This window comes from Staurois parvus, unplaced genomic scaffold (assembly GCF_062004578.1).
Source record: "Staurois parvus isolate SC_StPar_1 unplaced genomic scaffold, SC_StPar_1.0 ptg000283l, whole genome shotgun sequence".
Lineage (NCBI taxonomy): Eukaryota > Metazoa > Chordata > Amphibia > Anura > Ranidae > Staurois > Staurois parvus.
The window spans coordinates 7,130,395-7,147,089 of record NW_028318079.1 but is presented as its reverse complement, the minus strand read 5'-3'; the positions used below and the strand labels follow the sequence as shown (position 1 = coordinate 7,147,089).

The 16,695-nt window shown below is 43.7% G+C and overlaps 1 protein-coding gene across 1 annotated transcript in view; it reads left to right on the top strand.

The window, feature by feature from the left end:
- The window catches only part of IL17RC (interleukin 17 receptor C), a 124,598-nt gene that overhangs the window by 37,740 nt on the left and 70,163 nt on the right, over positions 1-16,695 (top strand). Inside the window, exon 2 of the mRNA XM_089682064.1 lies at positions 16,622-16,643. Within this exon, the coding sequence (XP_089538190.1) occupies positions 16,622-16,643 (22 nt within the window). The remainder of the gene's footprint in view (positions 1-16,621; positions 16,644-16,695) is intronic.

Sequence of the window (16,695 nt, the reverse complement as noted above, 5' to 3'; positions counted from 1 at the left end):
ACTGCTAATACAAAGTGCAAACAGAGCTTGGGGAATGCAGTAATTGTTACCAGGGAAACTCCCGGCTAACAAAGAACTTGACAAAAGTCAGTTTAGAAATATTAGAAATATGACAAATGACAACTTTTTTCATTGTTATCATTGACTTATTGTTTTGTGCTGTTGCCTCGCACACCCTTCTGTTTACATGTACAGCCTATGGCATTTTCTCCATTGAAGGTGAAGATCTGTTCAGAGGATTGTGAGAGGGAAATTGAGTTTTTCGTATCATCAGTCACAGAGGTCACACACTTATGTGTGTGTTTTTTTTCTTACGGATGGTAGGGTGTGGGTTATCGGGCCTACCCTCAAGTCTAGGGGGAGGATGTGTGACCTTTTGGTTCCTTCCTCCCCTGACCCTAGCGGGTCTCTCTTCGGGAGAGCCCCCTGACCAAGTACTTGGTGGCTGGATTAGGCTAGCCACAAGGAAAGGGGTCCGCCAGGCCTTTTGGCTAGGTGGACCATATGGGAACCTTAGTCCATGCCAGGAGCTTCGTGCCCCGGGGGATCAGGGTAGAGATCCTACCCCTTTGGGGGGTGGACAAAGCACGCCCCTAAGTGCACTTTTTGTGTTGGTTTTGCACTAGCACGTTTTTTGTTCACTTACGGGTTTTCGTTTTTCGCACTTCCGCGGGCTTCAAAAGAAAAATCAGTCACAGAGGTCATCCCTATTTTTGTTTTTTTTTTTACTGTGGTGAGTTGCATTATATGGCAAAAACATGTAGACACCTGGCCATCAAAATATGTAAGTGTAGCCTGCGCAGAGGTCTAATCAGTTAGACTGGCCGCTGCTAGCAAAACCAAAAATGTGTATCAGTGAACAAATGTGTAAGTTCAAATATAAAAGTTGCTGCTCTGCCTCTACTAAAAAAATTGTGGATAAATAAACACCCTACTGCATAAAGGGTCCCTACAAATGTGCATATGCTTCAATGTCCTATGGGCTGACAATTAAAACAAAAACCAATATGTATATTCAACGTGCTCAAAGGAAAATAGTGCTAAAAATAACAAATATACAATACAATCAGTGAATTTGAAACCAATGTGTATATATATATTAAAGTCCCAATAATTATGCAAACATGCAGTCAGGTCCATAAATATTGGGACATCGACACAATTCTAACATTTTTGGCTGTATATGGATTTGAAATGAAATTAACAAGATGTGCTTTAACTGCAGACTGTCATCTTTAATTTGAAGGTATTTACATCCAAATCAGGTGAACGGTGTAGGAATTACAACAGTTTGCATATGTGCCTCCCACTTGTTAAGGGACCAAAAGTAATGGGACAGAATAATAATCATAAATCAAACTTTCACTTTTTAATACTTGGTTGCAAATCCTTTGCAGTCAATTACAGCCTGAAGTCTGGAACGCATAGACATCACCAGACGCTGGGTTTCATGCCTGGTAATGCTCTGCCAGGCCTCTACTGCAACTGTCTTCAGTTCCTGCTTGTTCTTGGGGCATTTTCCCTTCAGTTTTGTCTTCAGCAAGTGAAATGCATGCTCAATCGGATTCAGGTCAGGTGATTGATTTGGCCATTGCATAACATTTCAAGCCGCCTTGAAAAAGGAGCGCACTTCCGCCTTTCACGACCAGTGCATGCTCCGAAACGCGTCGCAGTGCACCCTGGGATCTGACATCATCACGGCCACGCCACCTCTACGTTCCAGCGTGCGTTCCACTTGGCTCTGAGGGAGGACGTGCACGCCGGCCGGCCTCACCGCTGTTCCCCTCCAGCCACCACGCTGTTCCAGCCGAGAGCTGACCTCCCCACATCGCAGTAAGATGACGGCTCTTCACCCGGGTTACCACCCCACCGTTAACTATTGTTAACCACAGTTTTTAAGCTTATGATTACTTCACACATGTGAGTGTTTCTACATTTAGACTTGAATAAAAAGACTTATTGCACTTAGAGGCGCTTCTCTCCTTTTCACTCTCCATATGTGGAAACACCTCGAGACCAATAATTTGCGAAAACTCCTCCAGAACATCACAGTACTCCTCCACCACTGTAAAAAACATCAAAGGGAAACTTTCTCTGGGTCACCATTTGCATAATGCTAGCTGGACATCGTTCACTTCCTTTAAAAGAAAATTCCTGCCATCTCTGGCATCCAATGGCGGCTCATCTGCCCGTTGTCTGGGGCTTTGTCTGTGAGGCGCAGCAACTTTTAAATTTGAACTGACCATCAAATATATATGAGCTTGTTGGGCATTCCATGGACATTAATTCCCTTCCTTTGTTGTAGCTATAAAATCTTTGGCTCTTCAAGGAAGACTTTTATAAGATTTTGGAGGGTGTATGTGGGAATGTGTGCCCATTCAGCCAAAGGAACATTTGTGAAGTCAGGTACTGATGTTGGATCAAAAAACCTAGCGCGCAATCATTCCAATGCATCCCTGTTAAATCTAAATTATGATTCGGCACTTATATTGATGGCAAGCTTGCAAAATATTTGGTTTTTATGATTAGTCATAATTAATATTAATATGTGTGAATGGTCTTTGACAAATGGTAGTATTTTCTATTCTTCAATTATAGCTGAGACCAAAAGATATATAAGTTAAGCTGAGACAGTAAAAGAAGGTTGAGTATACTATATTTAGGCATAAAGTATCTGTTAGTTATGTCAAGGTTATTAGAAGTGACTTACTATTACATTACGTATTTTAATGGTATCTGTGAGTATTTAGTATACGTTTCTAACATTGATACATATATAGTTTAGTGATTAAATATTGATATGTTCTTAAGCTTTACTATTCTTCAATTATAGCTAAGGGTTACGTCATTAGCTTATAATATTATTTACATCAGCATACATATGTTCCTGTCCATCAAACATCATATGTATAGTATCCCCTCCCTTTTATGAAATGGCTTTGCTAAGCAGTAATAATTTCCATAGAAGGTATTAAGATCACTAACTATGACGTACATTTGCCTCTTAAAAGTCCATGAGACAACGGACAAGGGGACACTCGCGCTCACACACTTACACGCTACATAACTCTTGCATACACACGTCTGAGATGCTGGAACAGGTGCTGCAAGACAAGAGATCATCATTAACGTCACTTCCGTCTTCTCTCTCGGACTTTGAGTTGGACAAGGACATGAGAATCGCACATGGCAAGGACAGCCATGACAGATAATGGTGACTTTGTTTTAAACGTTTGCTTGTCATTTTTACAGTAGTTTTATCTACATGGAACTGTTCATAATACGCTTTACATTGTTATTTTACACCATTGTGTGATAGAATAAAATCACACTTCATTTTTTATTTCAATGGCTCTTTCATTCATAATCGCCTCAAGACACTAGAAGAAGTATTATATGTGTCTAAAAATCCAACAATCCCAAAGGTGTTTAGTAGGATCAAGGTGAAGGCCACCAAAGTCTCTCCATACCAAGCTGGTCAAACCATGTTCTCATGGAGCTGGCTTTGTACACAGGGGCATAGTCATGCTGGAACAGTCTTACCCAAACTGTTACCACCCCTATTTTTGTTTTTTACTGTGGTGAATTTTCTGAGTTACATTATATGGCAAAAACATGTGGACACCTGGCCATCAAATCTATATGAGCTTGTTGGTCATTCCATGGACATTAACAATGGGTTGCCTTCCCTTATTGCAGTTATAAAAACTTTGGTTCTTCAAGGAAGGCCTTTATAAAATTTTGGAGGGTGTCTGTGGGAATGTGCACCCATTCACCCAAAGGAACATTTGTGAAGTCAGGTACTGATGTTGGATCAAAAAACCTAGCTCTCAATCATTATTCCAATGCATCCCAAAGGTGTTTAGTAGAATCAAGGTGCTGTCCACTCAAGTTCCTCCATACCAAGCTGGTCAACTCATGTCCTCATGGAGCTGGCTTTGTACACAGGGGCATGGTCATGCTGGAAATGCCTTACCCAAACTGTTACCACCCTATTTTTGTTTTTTACTGTGGTGAATTTTTTGAGTTCCACAGGGGCACAGTCTCTCTGGAACAGAAAAGGGTGTTACCCAAACTGTTACCAAGGCTGAAAACACATAATTGTCTAAAATGTCTTTGCATGCTGTAGTATTAATGATACCCATCACTGGAAACACTGGAACTTGTGCCACCATCATATGACGCCCTCCCAGAACACCCAACGCTATCAGTGATCGCTGAGTCCTTTGGACACAGCTGATCACATGGCATGGTAAAAGGCCAATCACAGCAGCCTTTTACCATGTGACCAGCAGTGTCCAATGACAGCTGACTACTATGTAAATACATGTGCTGGTTATCAGCAGTACTTTCCTCATGCTATTACGGTGTAAGGAAAGTACTGCCGGTAACCAGCAACTCTGAAAGGATACATCTGCACTCAGGGCACACTGATGATCAGTGCCCTGATCATCAGTGCAGCCCCATAAGTACCCAACAGTGCTGCCCGTCAGTGCCCAGCAGTGCTGCCCATCAGTTCCCAACAGTGCTGCCAATCTGTGCCCATCAGTGCCGCCAGTCAGGGTTACCTATCAGTGCCGTCTGTCAGAGCTGCCAGCCAGTACCGCCAGTCTGTGCCATCTGTCAGAGCTGCCAGCCAGTACCGCCAGTCTGTGCCCTTCAGTGCTACCTATCAGTGCCCTTCAGTGCTGCTTATTAGTGCTCATCATTGCCCCTATCAGTGCTGCATATCAGTGCAGCATCATCAGTGCCTCCTCATCAATGCCCACCAGTGCCATCTATCAGTGTCCATAAGTGCTGCCTATCAGTGCCACCTCATCAGTGCCCATCAGTGCAGCCTCATCAACACACATCCGTGAAGGAGAAAAAGTTTTTTAAAAGAAACAAAGAAAACTTTTTTGTTTTCAAAATTTTCGCTCTTTTTTTGTTTATAGTGCAAAAAATAAAAACCCCAGTGGTGATACCACCAAAGAAAGCTCTATTTGTGTGGAAAAAAAAATTATAAAAATTCAAGTTGGGTACAGCACTGCATGACCGTGCAATTGTCATTCAAAGTGCGACAACGCTGAAAGCTGAAAATTGGCCTGGGCAGGATGGGGGTGAATGTGCTCGGTAGGTGAGGGGTTAAAGGAAGGGGGCAAGATTCTTTACCGGACAGAAAGTGAGTGAAGATCTGCTTTAACTGTATTACATCGAACTCAGATTTCCGGCAAGCCAAGTCGTTTCTGACGTTATCATTGCTGAATTGTCTGTATAGTATTAGTTGTACATTGATGAATGACGTAGACACAAAGATCCGTGCTGGTGGTGGAACTCTGAATTAGAACTTGCTCATGCGTTCTGGATGCGTTTTTGCATGCACTTTTTTTACGCATTTTTGGTGCGTTATTACAGTTAATTTTTTCCCCTCTCTTTTCTTCAGTTTAAATAGGGACATATGCGTTTTGGTGCATTTTGGTGCCTTTTTGATGCATTTTACCATGTTCCAGTGCAGTTCTGTGCATGGGGTGGCACAGTGGCTTAGTGGTTAGCATGTCTGCCTTGCAGTAAATGGGTCATGGGTTCGATTCCCAACCATGGCGCCGCCTGCATGTTCTCCCTGCGCCTGCGTGGGTTTCCTCCAGGTACTCCAGTTTCCTCCCACACTCCAAAGACATGCTGGTAGGTGAATTGGCTCCTGTCTAAATAGTCCCTAATATGTGTATGTATGAATGTGAGTTAGGGACCTTAGATTGTACGCCCCTTGAGGGTTAGGGACTGATGTGAATGTACAATATATATGTAAAGTGCTGCGTAAATTGACAGCGCTATATAAGTACCTGTAATTAATAAAAAATGCAGCCTGTTCTACTTTTATTTCTGCAACCAGAATGCACTGGAACTGCAAGCACTGATGTGAACGATGACATTGACAACCATATAACCTACTTTCTGTGCATTGTGGATGCAGAAAAAAAAAGCAACTGAAACGCATGTTATGTGAACTGGCCCTCCATGATGGAGCCTCCACAATGAGGACCCATGAAACACACCACTGGCGATCAGTCAAAAATGTGACATTTGGTTAAATCCGGGGAAAGCCTATTGATGCGTGCATTGTATAATCCAGCAGATCACGGAGAATGGCGTGGGGGAGACTACAATGGCTCTGTTAGGATGTGTGTTGCAATATTATCTGCTAGGCCAAAACAAACACAGCAAATGGACTTTGCTTTACGTTCCACATCCAGTGTAATAATTGGAGTGACAGTTGTGACATTATGGCATAGCTGGGAGCTTTCCATATAACCTGATCCTTCGATCCTTCACATTCAGGTGCGACCCCCAATGGCCGTATGGTTGTTAACAGCACTTCTCCCAATGACTAGAGGTGACAATACTTTTATATTCTTAGTCTTCCCTTCAGCCTTGCACAGTTGCTCCGCTCCTGGACTGAAATAGTCTAATCTGATTTCACCGCACACTGTGAGCTTTTCACAGTGTACACTAGAAGCCCCGACAAGCCAGATACAGGCTGCCTCATTTCCTGGCTGGAGGACATCCATTGTCATTTAGCTCTTTCTCGCCCAGTCTGACTGCCCCTGACCTATCCCTTTCATACATTAGATTTCAGTTCTTTGAGGCGACATTCACACCAGCGATCAGGGGCAAACTGACCATTTGGAAACTCAGGCACTGCCCGAGGACCCGGGGTCAGTAGGGGGCCCCATGAGATGCCCCTGGTACCTTTTTCATAGGCTTTTTTGAGTTTGGGCAAGGACACAAGGGCCCCATGATCCCCTTTTGCCCGGGGGCCCCATGAGTTGTCAGTCGAACTGGAAGAGAGATACATACCACCCAAAACGCACTCTCCGCTCCTCACAAGACCTCCTACTCTCTAGTTCCCTGGTCTCCTCCTCCCATGATCGCCACCAGGACTTCTCCAGGTCGTCACCCATCCTCTGGAACTCCCTGCCCCAATCCATCAGGCTATCACCTACCCTCCTCTCGGCACACCCTAAAAACCCACCTCTTCAGGGAAGCCTACCCCACCCCCTGCTAATTGCCTACCTCCTCCACTCTTCCTACCACTCCATCCCCCACAGCTTTTCCTCCTGTACCACTATCCCCTCCCTCCTAGATTGTAAGCTCCAAGGAGCAGGGCCCTCGAACCCCTCGTGTATCGCATTGTATTGTTATTATACTGTCGAATGTACTGTCTCCCATTGTAGTGTACAGCGCTGAGCGAACTGTTGGCGCTTTATAAATACTGTATAATAATAATAATACATTGTATCTCTCTAACTCCTGGCATAGAGAGAAAAAAAAAGTTTGTAAAAAAAAAAAAGAAAGATAAATAAATATTAAAAAATAAAAGAAAAAAATAAAGAAAAATACCTAGATCAAAGTTTGATCTAGTTCAGTGCCAGGGTTAGTGTTTGGGTCAAAGGTCAGGATCTGAAAAAAAATTGGTATCAGTGTCAGTTAGTGTCAATGTCAGTGTCAGTTTGTTTTAGGTAAAAAAAAAAAAAGACAAAAACAAAATGCGCACTATTGTTTCTGGGCTGTACTACGGGTGCAAACAACAAATAACATACACATATATGGTATCTCTGCGATCGTCAAGAGCTGGAGAATTTATTTTGGGTTGTTCTTTGGTGGTAGGTTATGGTCGTAACAAGAAATGATGAACTTTTACTATTTTGGGCCAGTTTTCCTTTGATAATAAAAAAAATCAGAAGCTATCCATTACCATTTACCACCAAATGAAAGCCCAATTTGTCCTGAAAGAATCAAGGTATAATCCACCTGGATGTACAAAGTAGTTGTGATGATATGTACGGTTTTACTATCACATGTCAACGTTCCAAAATTGTGCTTAGGCATTTAGATTTGTTTTACCCTTAGGCTCAAGGGGTTAAAGTTGCTGTTCAGCAACCAAAGACAAGTAAAAAAAAAAAAGAAACAGGCCTCAGGAGGTGGCAGTAGCTCCTTCTGAACGCCTACCAGCCTCTGCCATACTGCCCTCCATCTCAAATAGCTTTTTAGAGGGTGGTAAGCATCACCACCTGTCTGAAGGAACCCCAAGATTGACTTAGATATTTCAAATCTCAGTTTCAGCTGTGATAAAAGCAAAGTAATAAATCAGGTTTAAAAATTGACCCTGACTCATCATAAAGATAATGTGCAGATAGAAAACAGGTATTCGCACTCATATTGTCTGTTAATTATCTGTAGGCTCAAGGATGGCACTATGGATAGTTCCAATGTACAACCCGCATCGCACCCTAATCATGGTCATACATGGGTTGAATTCCGAAATAATTTTCTTTGAAAGAATTTTCGTTCGAATTTCGCGCCATTAGTGGGCCACAGCAAAGGACGATTTTTGAGTGACCATCGGGCATGCTGGAAATTTTTTTTAAAATGAACAATTTCTAATCAATGAAGGAAGAATCGTGTGAAAAATTTAACTGAAAAAGAGATGATAATGAGCTGTGACCTGGAAAGAAAATAAAATTCTAGGCCACGAAAATTCTTTTCTGTAGCAACATGAGGTGAAATTAAAGGCTTGGTTGGTCGAATTTCGAAATCAATGATGGCACCATTGGATTACAAAATGCACAACATTTCTGATTTTCTAAAGAAAATTCATTCAGAATTCGACCCATGTATGGCCTGCTTTAGCTATAAGACAGCAGAGTCAATTCACTACTGGGCAAGTCATTTTACCGATGCGAGCTATCATGATAATTGTCTCTTTGAAATGTTCCGTTCACATACAAATATATCTCATAGGTGCGCATTCTTTGTATCTTCACATAAAACATTTATTTAGCCCACAAAAATGTAATCCATAAAGTTCTCATGAATCAGTATTTCATGCATGGAGTAGTATGTTATCTCCCCAAAAAATGATCCTCCTTGTTGAAGAACCTCATAGATATCCCAATTAGAATCCAGTGGTAATTTAAAGCAATGCTCTAATGCCGTCTTTTAAGCTTCTTTACCCTACCCAGACCCTTGAAATAAGTTTAACAACTTGGGGTACCCCCGATGAAACCAAATCTCTGGGGATCACTGGAAAAAAATTCCCTTTACATTGGTGGTTAGTTGGAAAAATGCTCCCTACATTCATAGTCAATGGGAGGAATGCCCCTTACATTGGTGGTTAGTAGGAAGAATGCTCCACTTACAGTGGTGGTCTGCATGCTATCCATAGAGATACTAAATCGATCACTGGTTTCATGCCACTGCCTTTGCCAATTGGTGTGGCCCTGGGAACTATACAGGCACCATCAACTAGAAGGTCAATCAGCCACAGGATGCCCTAACAACCTCTGGAGCAGTGGTTCTCAACCTTTCTAACGCCGCGACCCCTTAATACAGTTCCTCATGTTGTGGTGACCCCCAACCATAAAATTATTTTCGTTGCTACTTCATAACTGTAATTTTGCAGTAGGAGGAATAGTGCCACGTCATTGGTGTCAGTGGGAGGAATAGTGCCCCGTCATTGGTATCAGTGGGAGGAATAGTGCCCCATCATTGGTGTCAGTGGGAGGAATAGTGCCCCATCATTGGTATCAGTGGGAGGAAAAGTGCCCCATCATTGGTGTCAGTGGGAGGAATAGTGCCCCGTCATTGGTGTCAGTGGGAGGAATAGTGCCCCATCATTGGTGTCAGTGGGAGGAATAGTGCCCCGTCATTGGTGTCAGTGGGAGGAATAGTGCCCCGTCATTGGTGTCAGTGGGAGGAATAGTGCCCGTCATTGGTGTCAGTGGGAGGAATAGTGCCCCGTCATTGGTGTCAGTGGGAGGAATAGTGCCTCGTCATTGGTATCAGTGGGAGGAATAGTGCCCCGTCATTGGTGTCAGTGGGAGGAATAGTGCCCCGTCATTGGTGTCAGTGGGAGGAATAGAGCCCCATCATTGGTGTCAGTGGGAGGAATAGTGCCCCATCATTGGTGTCAGTGGGAGGAATAGTGTCCCATCATCGGTATCAGTGGGAGGAATAGTGCCCCATCATTGGTGTCAGTGGGAGGAATAGTGTCCCATCATTGGTGTCAGTGGGAGGAATAGTGCTCCATCATTGGTATCAGTGGGAGGAATAGTGCCCCATCATTGGTGTCAGTGGGAGGAATAGTGCCCCATCATTGGTGTCAGTGGGAGGAATAGTGCCCCATCATTGGTATCAGTGGGAGGAATAGTGCCCCATCATAGGTGTCAGTGGGAGGAGGAATAGTGTCCCATCATCGGTATCAATGGGAGGAATAGTGCCCCATCATTGGTATCAGTGGGAGGAATAGTGCCCCATCATTGGTGTCGGTGGGAGGAATAGTGCCCCATCATTGGTGTCGGTGGGAGGAATAGTGTCCCATCATTGGTGTCAGTGGGAGGAATAGTGCTCCATCATTGGTATCAGTGGGAGGAATAGTGCCCCATCATTGGTGTCAGTGGGAGGAATAGTGCCCCATCATTGGTGTCAGTGGGAGGAATAGTGCCCCATCATTGATATCAGTGGGAGGAATAGTGCCCCATCATTGGTATCAGTGGGAGGAATAGTGTCCCATCATTGGTATCAGTGGGAGGAATAGTGCCCCATCATTGGTATCAGTGGGAGGAATAGTGCCTCATCATTGGTGTCAGTAGGAGGAATAGTGCCTCATCATTGGTGTCAGTGGAAGGAATAGTGCTCCATCATTGGTATCAGTGGGAGGAATAGTGCCCCATCATTGGTGTCGGTGGGAGGAATAGTGCCCCATCATAGGTGTCAGTGGGAGGAGGAATAGTGTCCCATCATCGGTATCAATGGGAGGAATAGTGCCCCATCATTGGTATCAGTGGGAGGAATAGTGCCCCATCATAGGTGTCAGTGGGAGGAGGAATAGTGCCCCATCATTGGTGTCAGTGGGGGGAGGAATAGTGCCCCATCCTAGGTGTCACTGGGGGGAATAGTGCCCCATCATTGGTATCAGTGGGGGGAGGAATAGTGCCCCATCATAGGTGTCAGTGGGGGGAGGAATAGTGCCCCATCCTTGGTGTCAGTGGGGGGAGGAATAGTGCCCCATCCTTGGTGTCAGTGGGGGGAGGAATAGTGCCCCATCCTTGGTGTCAGTGGGGGGAGGAATAGTGCCCCATCCTTGGTGTCAGTGGGGGGAGGAATAGTGCCCCATCCTTGGTGTCAGTGGGGGGAGGAATAGTGCCCCATCCTTGGTGTCAGTGGGGGGAGGAATAGTGCCCCATCCTTGGTGTCAGTGGGGGGAGGAATAATGCCCCATCCTTGGTGTCAGTGGGGGGAGGAATTGTGCCCTATCCTTGGTGTCAGTGGGGGGAGGAATTGTGCCCCATCGTTGGTGTCAGTGGGGGGAGGAATCGTGCCCCATCCTTGGTGTCAGTGGGGGAGGAATAGTGCCCCATAGTTGGTGTCATTTGGGGGAGGAATAGTGCCCCATCGTTGGTGTCAGTGGGAGGAATAGTGCCCCATCATTGGTGTCAGTGGGAGGAATAGTGTCCCATCGTTGGTGTCAGTGGGAGGAATAGTGCCCCATTATTGGTATTAGTGACACCAATGATGGGGCACTATTCCCACTGACACCAATGATACTTACCTTGCAGACCCCTGCTCCAGCCTGGGCTCGCTCGCTCCCTCCCTCTCCCATGGTACCGACACTTACCTGTCAGCTGTCTTCCTTCTCCGGCCGCTCTCCTCCTCTTCACTCGCTCGATCTTCGCGGTGCCGCTCGGCTCCTCCTCTCCAAGCTCCACCTCCTTGCCAGTGATTGGCCGCCTGTGTGCCTCTCCTGAGCTACAGTGCCGGCGGCCAATCACAGGCGAGGATTGATGTCGAGGTGTGTCCAAATGACAGGGGCGGCATGTCATCCCGCCCACACCTGGAGACGGCGGCGGCGAGGAGCGGTGTCTCGGTTCCTAAGACCATCGGAAATATGTGTTTTCCGATGGTCTTAGGCGACCCCTGTGGAAGCGTCGTTCGACCCCCAAAGGGGTCGCGACCCCCAGGTTGAGAACCGCTGCTCTGGAGGAACCCTAGAGTTCAAGGTTAAGAATGGCTTCTCTTCTGCATTGACCCTATTAGGACCTGTACCTAAAAGGGTGAAGCTCATGGTCACCAGTCGTATTATATCTCTTACTGCATTTGGGTTCTTTGCCATGTAAGAGTTTATTAGATCATACATGGGCAAGCTTGCCTAATAAGGTTGTACGTAGGGCATTGGCCATTATTGATGGCAGTTCAGGACAAGATGGTTTTACTATCATTATAAAATAAGTGTTTAATGCTATAGAACACATCTGCTGTCAGTTGGGGTGTCATCTCCTTAATGAGCAAGGCTGTATTTCTCACAAGGCCATGTGGGCCATGGCTTAGGCTGCTAAGAACATCTCTGGGCATTGCAGCCACTTAAAAAGTATGCAGCTTGCTGCAGCTGACTTCAATTTATAGGCTCACAGAGCCTAGTAGCAGTCTGACCCCCTCACCAGTTCCTCTCATTAGCAGCCAACAGCCCATCTAGAATGGCGTTGCTCCCACGTCCCTTGTTTGCCATCCCTTATGCATTACATATGTGGCAATGTGGAATGGGGCAAAGCACCCTCTGTGGGCATATGAGCTGCAACTTAAATGAAGGTGTCCTTACTGTCTGAGAAGAGATCTTTCTGGGAACCTACTCTAGGCTTGGTTGCCTTCTTCTGTGCCCGAATTTGATTGATCCCTCTCCCCCGATGCCCTGTGCTCACATTGGTTGTACCAGGCCCAAGCACGGTTACGCCATCATTTCTGCCAGCCAGACAGCAGCTGCTTCTGTGCCCCGTAAATGCTTAGTGATCTATGAGGGCTCATTAAGTGATCATACATATGTGGCTGAGTTCAAGTGAACATTTCCACAGACCACTACATTCAAGTGGACCAGGGCACAGTACAGAGCAATCACACTTGGCCAGAGGTCTTCAAACTTTCTAAACAAAGGGCCAGTTTACTGTCATTCAGACCTTAGGGGGCCAGACCACGGCAATCAGGAGTAGAAAATGTCCTAGTATCAGTGGGTGTAAATAATGCCCCATCCTTGGTGTCAGTAAGAAGAAACGTGCCCCATTAGGAGAAATTGTGCCCCATTGTTGGTGTTATTGGTAAGAATTGTGCCCTATCTTTGGTTCACTGGCAGGAATTGTGCCCCATTGTTGGTGTCAGTGGATTAAATAGTACATCAAGGGCTGGATAAAGGCAAACAAAGGGCAGTTTGGAGACCACTGCACTAGGCAAGCAAACTAGACTTTGGACGTAACACCAGTTTGAGCATGGTACATACCCCCTGATGTGAGTAGACCTTTGGAAAGATGGAACTTGGAGAACATGTGCTTTATCCATTTTTGAGGTTGGAAGAGGAAATATTCAAAGCAGTTATTTTTTTGTGTGACCTCGAGAAAAATATAAATCTGACACTGCTCAGTCCAGGCCATATGAAGAAACCTGAGATTCCAGAGGGGAGTCATCTTATTATTCACAGCTCTGGTCCGGTATTGCAGAACTCCTTGACCACAGCCTGAGAAATTAGGAAACGTGTAATTTCTCCATCATTCATTACATTTCTTCATCAATTCATCCTCACTGCATTCTGGCGGAAACTGTTACCACAAATCATAAATCTAAAGGTTAATAGGAGATGAGCACCCAGACCAAAACAAACACAGATGCTAACTAAATCCTTCCTATTGCATCCGTAATAAATATCAGATGTCACTTCTTCATAAATCCATTTGATGGATTGGAGAGATTACAAGACATAGGCTAGTCTGCAATGGAGTGCCATACATCATGCCATCAATCTGCAACAAGAACAAAGTCAATTTGTGATCATGATGAAGAAGCAAAATCAAGTTTTAAAGGAAGATATTAGTCATTTTTCATTCTTTTCTTCTGAAGTCCACTGAGAAATGGACATCTCAGGGAACATCAATGTCCTTCAGGGGAGGACGGGGAACCTTTGGACTGGAGGAGGGGGGCCGGAGAACAAGCAAGTGACCATTTCATGGTAGGGTGCTAAAGAAAGTGTACCATGCAAAGTGTGACACGGTGCTACAGTGACTGGTGGGCATGGTGAAAGGTGGGTGTTCTGAATAAATCATACCATCATCTTCCAGCATCTTTTGTGGCTCTTGACATTCAGTCACATGGCATCACAGAGCCACAATAACATTGGTACTGAGAGACACTGTGATTGCAGGTCTGAAAGGAAGTCATTAGTTCTATAGAGTCCAGCATGTGCCACTGACTGCAGATCCAGATCTGTATCTGAATAGTGAAGTTTCTGTTTCAATATTTTTATTAAGAAAGTTTTGTTTTAAGAATATAACAAGCTCAAGATACGCCCACACAGGGGCAGAGCAGTAACACATAAACAGATACATCCTGCTGACTTGTATTAGCCAAATAACAAAATATCCAATGACATCAAAGAGGGATGGTAAAAAGCCAAATCAAATAATAGCAGCAGTAATCCAACATAGTACCGGAAAAAGAAGAGAAAAGAAAACCGGTTAGAAGAAAGGATAAAGAACATAAAATGACAAAAAAAGAAAAAGGAATCAGAAAGAAAACATGGAGAAAAGAGAAATTAGAAGAATCACGGATCCAGGGCAAGGACAGGCAGCGACTATAAGAGGCCATAACTAGTAGGAGGCAGGGATGGCAGGGAATAACGTATCCAAGCTTCCCAAACCCTAAGGAATCTCGGATGAGAATCATGAAGAATGCTAGACATCTGTTCATTGACAAACATAGCATTCAGAATAGTGAAGTTTCTTAACTCAGGGACAACAGTCCATCATATTTAATAGTGTGAGCCCAGGGAGTCAATGCCCTTCTGCCATCCACAGCAGTCCTCTCCTAATCGCCGGCTCCGTGTTCACTTTGAGAAAGTCACGTGATGAGTGACGAAACATGTCGGGGAGGAGCTTTGGATAACTTCACAAAGCAACATGGAGCCAGTGATGACTACAGCGTTAGTGCACACTGATCCATACACGTTCACACCGGAGGACACATTGCCATTCAAGCCAGTGAGCATAACGGCATCTGCGGCTTATGTTATTTCACATATGGAAGGATGATGATATCAGAGCGCACACTGCTGCAGTTTTAATACAGCTGACTCCTCACGGCACAGTTTCCTCCGATTGCAGAGCAATTTTAACAAAGGCGATATACACTTGGTGCGGTTAGGCACCTTATACATGTGAGTGCGCATTTGTATATTAAAATGTTTAAAGCTTTACGCACTGAAGTTTTTTATTTATTGATGAGGTGAATTGGTGGTGTGAGTTATATTCTTGAATGTGGTGTGAATTACAGCTGATATCCATCAAGTTAAACATAATATTATGTGAGGCCACACTGCTGGAGGCGAGCAGACATCTGATGGTGGAAGTATGCGCGCTTGTGTTTGAAGCACTTGGTGATTGCAGAAGGAAGGGAGCACTATTAAAAAGACATTTTTTGGACTTTTTTTTTTCAATATATATATTTTTATGTCAATATACTGTATATAATTTTTTAGCACATTTGGATTTAGGTTGGGTTTGGTTTTTAGCGCTGCACTGGTTCACTATATACAGGTGTACCTTGGTTTACGAATTTAATTCTTATTGCGAAAAATGTGAAAACCCTGAAACGCAGTTTCCCATAGGAATGCATTGAAAACCAATTAATCCATTTCGGAGGTCAGAAAAAAGTCTTATCTGTTCAAAACTCTTTATAAAGTGCACTTTAAAGGCATAAATACTGTACAGGGACATGATAAATAAAAATTCATAAATGCATTGAAAACCAATTTTTAATTCATTCTGGAGGTCAGAAAAAAGTAAAAAAAAAAAAAATTTTCTGTTCAAAACTCTTTATAAAGTGCACTTTAAAGGTATAAAGGGACATGATTAAAAAAAATTCATAAATGCATTGAAAACCAATTAATCCATTCCGGAGGTCAGAAAAAAGTAAAAAAAGTTTTATCTGTTCAAAACTCTTTATAAAGTGCACTTTAAAGGCATAAATATTGTACAGGGACATGATAAAAAAAAATTCATCAGTGCATTGAAAACCAATTTTAACCATTCCAGAGGTCAGAAAAAAGTAAAAAAAAGTCTTATTTGTGCAAAACTCTTTATAAAGTACACTTTAAAGGCATAAATACTGTACAGGGACTTTGTAAATGCATTGAAATCCAATTACAGTAATCTGTTTATATTGTGAAAAAAATTAGTAAACCAAGCCATTATTTTCATTCGTAAACCGAAAATTATGTTAACTGAGGCGTTCGTAAACCGAGGTACGCCTGTATATTGATTTTGCATCTTATGAGATAGGGATTGTGTACAAAAGTGGCTACATAGTTGTTTATGCTACAGCATTTTTCATTATTACCACAGGTTAGTTTGTTGTTCATTCATAGAAGTGCACAAGATTGTATTGATTTATTTAACAAGAAACAGGGACAGCTAAGAAAGAAAGTTGGGCTCGGTCCCAAAGCAGGACAATCCCTATAAATAAGGGGCAGTTGGGAGGAATGTTTGTGTGAAGATTGCTCCATACAGATACTGGCCATGCTTACTCATATTTGCCTTTTTTTCTGTTGCAGGATCTGGTATGCGAACAATCAGGTATGTACTGTTTGGAGCTCCTCTTACATTTCTATTGTTGTCTCTGTTGATG